Consider the following 10160-nt stretch of genomic DNA (forward strand, 5'->3'; position numbering starts at 1 on the left):
TAAATTTGAAAGAATGTTTCCTGCTGAGATGTAGCGTAATGAGCAGATTCTGCCACTAGGTGGCGACAATGCACTTGTGTTTTTCAGATTGTATTCTGGATTTCTTATATAATCATTCCTATGCAATATGTGTTCTTTTTTACTCTGTATGTATTTTTGTTTTACTTTCATTCTATATAGAAAATATTTGTGCAAACAAATAAACAAATTTATTTGCAATTGGACGTCGGAAGATCATCCAAAAGGATTCAGCTCTTTTGTTTTTATTATTCTTTTGCATATTATAATATACCAATAAACAATTATTGGTAAGAATAAGGAGTCCCTTTTGTCATTAATACTCAGATAAGATAAAAAAAAAAAAAAACAAGCACCGTTTGAGGATACTTTATAAAATATTAAAACAAGAAAACATATGTGCACAAATTGTGGCAGGTAGTTTTTACATACACAGAATGTCTATCTTTATCTTAAAAAAAAAAAAAAAAAAACATGTATCCAATTTTAGCTAAAAAAATGTATTTACTATGGTTCATTTGTAAAAATAAATAAATAAATAATAAAAAATAAATAAAATTATATATATATATATATATATATATATATATATATATAAATGTATCTGTTTTGCGTATTTTGATAAAACGACAGAAATCTACTTATATCAGAGTGAATTATAAGACATTTTAATCTGTATTCTATGTGCTTGTTATGAAATGTAATTTTAATAATCTAACAAGGGAGGAAAATACAAATATTACATTTTATAAAACAATAATAAAAGTACAGAAATAATTCAAAAGTCCTAGCAAATAAATAAATAAATAGATTCACGTACAGCTTTTTTCCTGTAGAGGGCGCTTCAACACATTCTTGCATTATTGAAACCCAACCGGCAAATATGACGCAGTTGTGGTCATCCTTGGGATATGTAGTTTATGGCTCCTCTGCGTCACTATGGCAGCCATTGTAAACCGTCGTATGTTTGCCTACAGTTCCCAGCGACATGTCCACAGGTACCGGTGTCAAGAGTTCCTGAGCGAATGACAGGTCAAGTCGGATTTTGTATCGGAGGCAGCTCATCATCTTTCACCCCCAGCGACTTTTTTTTTTTAAGTAAGTAACACGAGCAGAGCTAACTGATAGCTGTCCTGTACTTAAACGGTTTGTGGGTTTGAACTTCCGGTATCATCCTGTGATGTTGTAACTGGATAGTTTCGAAACAGTTGCCGTATTTAAACTCCGTATCGCCTCGTTTTGGCTTGACTTTGTGTTGAAACTGTGTGAGTGGACTAACGGTTAGGTAAATATTAATAACCTGACTGTATTCAGGACTTGACGGCCAAACCGGGTAATGTAAATATTTAAAGACAGACTCTTGCGCCCCCTACCGTTGACTTATCGACATAAAGGTATAAAACTGCTCTGACTTTGAATCATAGAAGTTAAACTGCCTTGGAAATCTCTTTACAGAAGCTGCTGTTTTTATTTCGAACTTTATTTTTTCGTGAAATAAACAAGGTAAGTTACTTTTTTCTTTTAAAGTTTAAATATAGATTTCTTTGTATTAAATTTAACATATTTAGTTATTTTTCTTGTGAAAAACTGGCCAAATGGTTAAAATTGTCTGGACTTGCGCAGTAATGTATAGTACTAATTTCAAGTGTTTTAAGTACTTTAGAAAAGTCTGTCAGAACCAGCTTTCTTTGCAATGGTAGCTTTTCTCTTATGATTTGGAGGGGAAAAATAATTTTTCTTTTTTCTTATTTAGCCAATGGTTTAAATCTGCTGTTTTTCTTCCCTGATCAGTGCAAAGAATAAGAGTTGGAAGATAATCTTGTAACTGCTTTGAGGTTTAATTCAATATTATGACTTAATGCTAAAAAAACAAAAAAACAAAAAATCATTTATTTTTGCATTTAGGAAAAGTGGAAATCTTTGAGTCATTGAAAACCTAAGCAATGCATTTGTTGTTAAGCGCAGATGACACAGTGGAAACAGTCATCCTTCAACCAGAAAGTTGGTTTTATTCCAGTTTCCTCCTGTCAAGCTGTTCGCTGATCTATTTTATTTAATTATAAAATTTTTAATTTAAATAATCTATCTTTATTACCTTAACTTGCAGCAGTTGCATTCAACTGATCTGAATAACATCCTTTAGGTTTTCATGTTTTCTACAATTGGGAATGGTAGAAATGTTTTTCCTCTAACAGGTTTGGTCTGTCAGGAACAGTCCCTGCACTGTAGAGGCCTTTTATAGACTAAACATGAAGTGTCCCATTTACACCCTATGGGAAAGTTAGCAGTACTTTTGTTTTGCTCAGAGTCTGTAATGTTACAAACTTCAATGTATTTTATTATAATTTGACTGGTCAAAAAAACTAACTTGTCTTTGTATTTGTGTATTTTTAATCATTAAATTTAATAGTTACAAAAATTTTCTTTTTTATATAGTCCGTTCTTATTTTTTGTGTTCTATTCTTATATTTTATAGTCCTTTGTGTTCCAGTGTGCTTTTATTGTCTGCTTGCTTTTCCAATGAATCTCCAAAATGTCTCCACTGGTACAATAAAGGGTATTTCTATCTTATTCTATTCCTATTCTATTAGTCACAAAGTACAAAGCTTTAAAGCCGCCTGAGCCAGTCTCACAGAGATCTATAAAAAGCTTCGCTGGATCATCTTTGCAGAACATATCTGCCTCATCTATGAGGAGATAGAGATCAGACATGAGATGGTTTAATTACTAACTCACCTTAACTGTGCATTTTTGTTTCTCCTCTATTTGCTTCTCTGGAAGTTCAATTTGGAAGCTTTTTGAGGTTCAGGAGAAATCGTTTTTCCACTTCAGAGGCATATTTTTAAAGCTCCAGAGAACTTTATTCTGAATAAAACCCAGAAAACTCTCTGAAACTGAAGCAGGTTCCAGTCTAAAGGGATTAGACCTAATGGGAGTGAATGTAGAATATAAGGTTTAATTTCTCTGGAAGCATAAACAGACACAAGCGGACACACGATGGAATATACAGGGAAATGAGGCACAGTTAAACACAATAGGAAGGAAAGCAAAGGTTTTATATTAGTTGAAGGCTTTTCTGCACAGATGTGGACTGTTCACTGTGACTTCTAAAGGCAACTGATTGTACTGGATTTTTATTCATCTTTATCAGACCAAAGATAAATATAAATCCATATATTTCAAATGCTGTTTTATTGCCTTAATAATTTGTATCATAGTTTTTCACCTTTGCGATTCACCTCTGTTGTTTCTGCAGCTCAGCAATGAGGAACTTTTTGACCAAAGCGGGCCTGTTAGGCTCGGTCTCAGTGGCCCTGGGCTCCATGTGGTGGTCACAGCAGAAGACAGAATCAGACACTTGCTCTTCAGATGCAGCCGCTGCTAGCCCTGCTTCTCTGTACGAACTCAAACTGGTCCAGGTCTTGTTCCGCCATGGCGCTCGGACGCCTCTTAAGTCCATGCCTGATGTGTTAGAGGTAGCCCTCTGCTGGTTTCTTCTCATCCATTTGGTCTATTAGTTACATGCTAACACTATGTGTTTCTGTCTGAACATAAAGGCTCGGTGGGATCCTACGCTCCTGGAGGCTCCGCCACACACACACATCAACTACACAGTGACTGACCTTAAGGGCGGACCTCGTCCAACGGCTCCTGTAGAGGACAGCTATCGGAGGAACACACTGAGTGTGAGTAGGTTCTCTTTACACGAGGATAAGGAACCAACTGGTTTTAGCTTCTTACTGCAGCTGCTTTACAAAATCAGGCTTTACAAATATGCTCCTTTCTGAGGTTATAAACATGCTGAAAGTCAGAAGACTTAAAGGGATACAATTTTTATGATGGACATAAGGTAAGAAAGGCAAAACCTTAGCCTTAGTTTTATTTATCATCAATATTCCTTTTGTTGGGCTTCAGTAACTTATTAATGCAACAGCATTTCTTTCCAGAGTAATTTACAAGAAATGAAACAGCAAAGTTTTGTACTATTTTTTTTTTTTTTTTTATGCATGTGGCTCTGCTTAATGATCGAAACAGGAAACGAGCTGTAGGAATAAAACAGAGGCACCTGTACTTCCTGGACAGAGCGAAGTTTGAAGTTTTCTGCTGCAAAAAAATGAGTTTAAATGAAATAAGATAAGGACATGTTTGAGAGAAATGTTTGTATCTGTAGAACATCTCTAATGACGTCCCTGCAGGTCATTAAAGACCTTCATCGTCCTCAGGGGTGAAGCTGCTTTACAGAAGCAGTTTACAAAACACCAAATACAACACTTTATAAAAGATTACAGAATCAATTAATTTATAGAATTTTTAGCTCATGGAAAAACAGCTTACAGCAGATGGGTTATATTGAGTGTTTTTATGTATGGGTAATATTTAACTTATTATACCCAACGATACAGTAATAAAGTTACCGTCTGCCTTTTCAGATTTTATGTGCCTTTGTGCAATAAAGAAGTGTTGGTTTCTGTTACACTTTTACATAAATGCATTATGTTACTTTATAATGCTCCCTCTAGTGGTAAAACTAAACCCTGCTTTAATAACTAGCTATGCCCATTCATTGGTTTAGTCACTGTTTAGGGTTATGTGCATTAAATATCCTACAACCTTTAATCCTTGCAATGCCAGGAACACATTATTACCTCCAACCATTATTTGACATTAACACAATATAAACGATATAAAGCTATTAAATGAAAATTTGTTTAGACAGAGACGAGCCTTTTGAAAACCCATTTCTTATAAAATTCTGATGCAGATGGTGAAAATTCTTTACCGTATCTGGAATATGATGATATTCTAGTTTGGTTTAATGCTTTTGGGCAAAAGGATGAAACAGTGGGATTCATTGATTCATCATTTTTAAATATCTGTCAGTTGATGTAGTAATTAAAGAATTAGTAACAGGGGAATACAGCTGCTAAAATATGCCGTTTGCTTAAAGAAAAACCCACTCTGTAGAATAATTAAACCAAACCATTTAAATATATGTATTTGTTTAGAATTTAATATGGAAACATTTTTTTTTTTTTACTTCATTTGGAAAGAATTCTGTGAAAGCAAAACAAAAAATATCCCATCAAACCAGCGGTGGCTGATGGAGTTTTTATACCAAAAAGCAATCAAGCGTATAATAAGTTATCACACCAGTATATTTTTATGAATGCCAACAACACAAACATTATCAAAACACTTAATTTAATGTACAGGTTTACTTTTTGTACATAAATCTTGCCCTTCTTAGGCTTTTTGAAGGCAAATCTGTGTTTAGCATGGTCCATATTGTTCCACAGACCTAAAAAAAAAAAAAAAATAATGTACCAGTTTAATAATGGAGAATCTGTTAGTCAGCTTTATATTTAAAAAAAAAAAAATATTTATTTTCTGAGAATGTGTTTATTTAAGACTTAGACAACCTTTATCGTCATTTTGTATACACAGAGTGTATACAAAACGAAATTTAAGAGCAACTATGCAGATTAACACCTAGAAAAAGTTCACTATATTATATTATTTTCCATGTGAATCCCAGATTCTTCATTCTTCTTTGCCTTTTCTAAAAAGTGCTTTAAATCAGTCATTCCTGTCTCTATCCATGCTGGGTCAGATCCTGACGTTTGAAAAAGGAGGCAGGGAAAGCAGAATAAAGCGTTAGCCTCGCTGCATGCAGTTAGCCAAGTCTTGTAGCTAAACCAGGTCCTGGAAAAAGACTGAGTGTACCGTCTCCCTCTGTCTTTGAACTGCTGATTAATTTTGATGTTCGGCTGATCAGGTAAGAACGGTTTCACCTCCAGCTTCTCTTGATAAGTTTGCTTTAAAGGAACTTCACTTAATTTAATTTTTCTAGCGCCATTTCTCTCTCCAGTCGTCTCCAACTTCCGTGACTCGGCCTGTCAATCAGCCGCACTACGACTGTGACGATACTTCCTGTCACCTCAGGTCGCTGCTTAGCTTCACCCAAGGATTGTCTAGTAGAGGAGCTACTCTGCATGTACAACTTTTAATGAGAGTCAATGGCCAAAGACTTTTACACCCTGAGGTGGAAATACAGCAACATTTCAACAATTAACGAAACCGCTTTACTTGTCATTAAAGATTAAATATTTATCTTCCACATCTAAAAATATATACTAATATATTTTAATGTAATAATTTCTCTCTATTGGCCAGTTGCCATTGCATCAAGCAGCTTTTGCTGTCTGATTATTAATTATTAGTTAGCAGATTAATCAGCAGAAATAGTTATTGCATCCCTAAATGAGAGAAAAACTGTCTATTTCTAAGTTAAAAAGAGCCACCGAGTTATGAGGAAACAGTAAAGGAGGACATGACGCTGAACAAGCCAGTCTTCTCATACCAAACCATCAGCCTCACCCCTCTGGTGCAAATTCCACTTTTAGCTCAGAGAGCATTAAAAGTGATCTGAATTATATGCAGCCAGCGATACAAAAAAGTATCTCTGTCATCATGCTGGCTAACAGTTCAACTGTGAAATACATTGGCTTAAAGTTGCTTCATTTGGTCTGATTACATTAGTTGCACTGGATAAATAATCATTCTCTGCCAGGCTCCTTTTAGATTTGTTCTCATAAAGTACAGAGTTTAACAGCGTGCTGTAACCCTGCTACAAGAAACCACACACTGTTTGCTTACAGTAGTGTGAGTTGTTAAAAAATAATGGCTTAAAATAACAATAGAATCCTAAAACAAAAAGACAACACAGAAATCCAACTTTTGTACTAAACATCATATAAATCCCCTAATAACTGATATTTCTATAAATGACACGATTTACTGGTCTGGTTTGCCAGAAGGGAGCTGGTTTAAAGGCTTATAAAGCTACCACCCAACCAAAATAACACACTCCAAGTGGATCCTAGTTCTGCTGCGGGATTTCACTGTAATTCTCCTTATTTTTAAAGGAAGCTTTTATGCTGCCATGTGCAGAACTGGGCTTTCATCCTCCTGTTACGCTGCTGAATGTCTGCAACATGAGGACGGCCTCTAGCTGCTTTAATTTCTGTCATATTTTAGTAAAATCTTACTAAAGATACACAAAACCATTAGAAGAGGTACATAGTGAGGAGATGAGACCCAGATTAAATATAGAATTGTTTGGACAGTTGGATAATAACTGCACACTAGAATAAATACAGCTTCAAAATCATCACAGCAAGTTATACATTTTGAAATAGCCACAATTTTTATCATACATTCTCTTTTCCATCAGTAATTACATATAATTTTATATAGACAGACTTAGACAGTACTTTATAAAAAAAAAAATATATATATATATATATATATATATATATATATATATATATATGTGTGTGTGTATTGAGTTATGAGGGCATGAAAATCTAATTGGTTTTAGTTCAATAATCTTACAGCTTTTTCATTTTTAAATGAGCACATATTGAATTTTGCATCAGCTGCTGTGATCCAGTTATTATGCAGTTCCCCCTCTGACTGACTTCCGCTCTGAACATTCAGAGCAAGTAGAAGAAATGTGCTATTCCAAATATGTCATGGATTTTTTTTATAACACTGAACTGCACTATAAAATTTCTGGGTTAACTTTTGAATCTGACATGTTTGACATAGTCTTTTTATTATTTTATTTTGAAGGGTGGCAGTTTCCCTGGTCAGCTGACCACAGTGGGCATGCAGCAGCTGTATGAGCTGGGCCAGAGGTTGAGGAATAGATATATAGAGGAGACGCCTTTCCTCAGCCCCACCTTTACCTCAGCAGAGGTCTAGTAAGTGATGCTGATCATGAAAGTTTTTTTTATTCTAATGACCCAATGATCACGTGTAATTTCTTTTTTTCTTTAGCGTGCGCTCCACTAACATTGTAAGGACTATAGAGTCTGCCAAGTGCCTGATAGCTGGACTCTTCCAGCAAAAGCAAAAAGGTAGATTTAAAATGCTCGCATGTTTAGAGGGATCTACCTGATCTGGAAAGCCTGGTGTTGGTTTACTGATCTTGATATGGATGGATTAAATAACTGGACGATATTTTCCATCTCTTTGCCTAAAAGTTTTCATTCATTCCCTATTGTTATCCTTGAGCTTATTATTTTTGTCACCACTAGTGATTTTACTTCCTTGAGGCCTTTACGTCCTTCCTCTTGTCTTCCCTATTTTGCTCCCCTGTCTTTTCTTCTTTCCTGCCTTTCTTTGTGTCTGGATTTTTTTTTCTGTCATCCATTTTGTCGTTTTTCTCTTGGTGTGTAGATATTGTGTCCATCCTGACAACAGAGGCAGAATCTGAAATTCTCTACCCTAACTATCACGGATGCAAGCTGCTGAAAGTCCTCAGTGGGTAGGTGTAGTTTTCTAACATGCCACTGAGCTCCATCACTCACAGACCACTCTGGCCACCAAAAAATGGAATCTAGAGTAACGTCCAATTCAAAATCATGAGCAGACTGCAGACGCTTTTGGCAGGTTGTCATGGTGTGTCTGTGTTTTTTTTTTTTTTCCTTACAGCCCCCGCTGGGCTGAGTTGTCCACTCTGCCTGGCATTGCTTCAGACCTGCAGAGCATCCTGAGTGCACTGGGGATCGCTGCTCACCAGCACGTCGACTTCATCCTCATTAGGGATGACATGGTTGCCAGAGAGGTGACACTGTGACTCTGTGATCCATTTGACTTTTTACTGAGTCTCACCACAGGCTTTCAGTCTGGAGGCAGTTATTATAGAGACTAAGTTCAACCTGCACACTAGCTAGCTGCTGAATGTGTCGGTGCAATCCAACAGGTTTAAAGAGATCTAAAGATTGATCAGTTATTAGTGAGACATAATTAGTCATGGAACAAGACAATTTACATTTAAAATAAGAAAACACGATTAACGCTTTGTCTTATTTCAAGTGCATTTTATCTAAATATCTTATTTTAAGAGTAAAAATACTCATTCCATTGGCAAACTCTCATAACTAAATAATTATTGTCTAAATTCTAACTATTCATTATTTAGTGCTTATATTTCCTTCAGTGGCTTCTTAAATATGTTAATCATTGAATGTTTTTAGGCTTTGTGTTTCAAAGACCCATATAGGAATGGCTTATTATTTTAAGGAAATGATAAAGTATATATTCAGGTCATATTCAAGTATATTTAAACCAAACTGTAGTCGGCATCAGTGGAACTCAGATAACGCCGTTTATAAAGACAACTATGTGCTTTTTTTTTTAAGGCATTAGATTTGGGTTTGTTTTGTTTGTTAGTTGTGGACCCAGTTATATTTTTAGTAGTCGTTTTAGGTTTAAAATAATGTAATCTAATTTGCTAACATTCAGACTCATGGCCTTCCCATCCCGCCGGTACTGAACTCCTGGAGGAATAAGGTGGAGGACAGAGCTGTGGACATGATGTGCCGGCTTTACGAACCCAGCAAGAGGTTAACAGCATCATTTTAATCATTTAATGCATGCTGGTTCTGCTCATTAAGGTATTTTTAAATGCTATATACTGTGACAGTGAGAAGCTCCAGCTGTCGGTGGGATCTCTCCTCCACCTGCTGTTAGACAACATTGAGAAGAAGCTACAGGACAGCTCAGCAGAGGCCAACAGGTTGGACACCTCACATCGAGCACCTTCACTTCTTTCCCAAAACAGAGATTTTTTTCAAGGATTAACTCTCTCAACAGGAAGTTGTTCCTTTACTCAGCCCATGACACCACTCTGATTCCCTGCCTCATGGCTTTGGAAATCTACGACATGAAATGGCCACCATATGCTGCTGATATCACTCTGGAGCTGCACCAACACCGGCAGACCGGAGATGCATTTGTAAAGGTGTCCTACATAGGCCAGGTAAGGCACGCCTCTAATCGACCCAACCATCAAAGCTGTTGGCTTTCCCTTCATCCAAGTCACATTTGCTTCATGCTTCCCAGGATCAACTCATACCAGGTTGCAGTGGAGTCTACTGCCCCCTGCAGGAGTTCAAAAAGCTCCTCTCCGCATACACATTAAACCCTGAAGTCTACGTTACTCGCTGCAACAGCACAGGAGGACCCACTGAACCCTGAACTTTCAAGAAACACAAAACCCGTCTTGACATTATGCTCAGCTCTCCTAACCTGACAACAGCCAGATGCATGTCTCACTCCGCCTAGCTCCGCTC

General features: G+C 36.4%; 1 protein-coding gene across 3 annotated transcripts; it reads left to right on the forward strand.

The window, feature by feature from the left end:
- The first annotated feature begins 987 nt into the window (after window positions 1-987).
- Window positions 988-10106, forward strand: LOC107092057 (lysophosphatidic acid phosphatase type 6-like). Of its 3 annotated transcripts, XM_015386337.1 has the most exons (12): window positions 1040-1116; window positions 1474-1521; window positions 3275-3494; window positions 3576-3704; window positions 7654-7784; window positions 7861-7940; window positions 8263-8350; window positions 8518-8650; window positions 9331-9431; window positions 9512-9604; window positions 9682-9847; window positions 9931-10106. In XM_015386337.1, exons 3-12 carry the CDS (start codon window positions 3282-3284, stop codon window positions 10063-10065), a joined length of 1269 nt encoding a protein of 422 aa, XP_015241823.1. In that variant the 5' UTR covers window positions 1040-1116; window positions 1474-1521; window positions 3275-3281; the 3' UTR covers window positions 10066-10106. The 3 variants fall into 3 exon arrangements, with proteins under 3 accessions (XP_015241821.1, XP_015241823.1, XP_015241822.1); XM_015386335.1 differs by lacking the exon at window positions 1474-1521 and having other exon boundaries at window positions 988-1116; XM_015386336.1 differs by lacking the exon at window positions 1040-1116 and having other exon boundaries at window positions 1124-1521.
- Window positions 10107-10160: the final 54 nt, after the last annotated feature.

Source organism: Cyprinodon variegatus, unplaced genomic scaffold (genome assembly GCF_000732505.1).
Source record: "Cyprinodon variegatus isolate N-32 unplaced genomic scaffold, C_variegatus-1.0 Scaffold364, whole genome shotgun sequence".
NCBI classification, from domain to species: domain Eukaryota; kingdom Metazoa; phylum Chordata; class Actinopteri; order Cyprinodontiformes; family Cyprinodontidae; genus Cyprinodon; species Cyprinodon variegatus.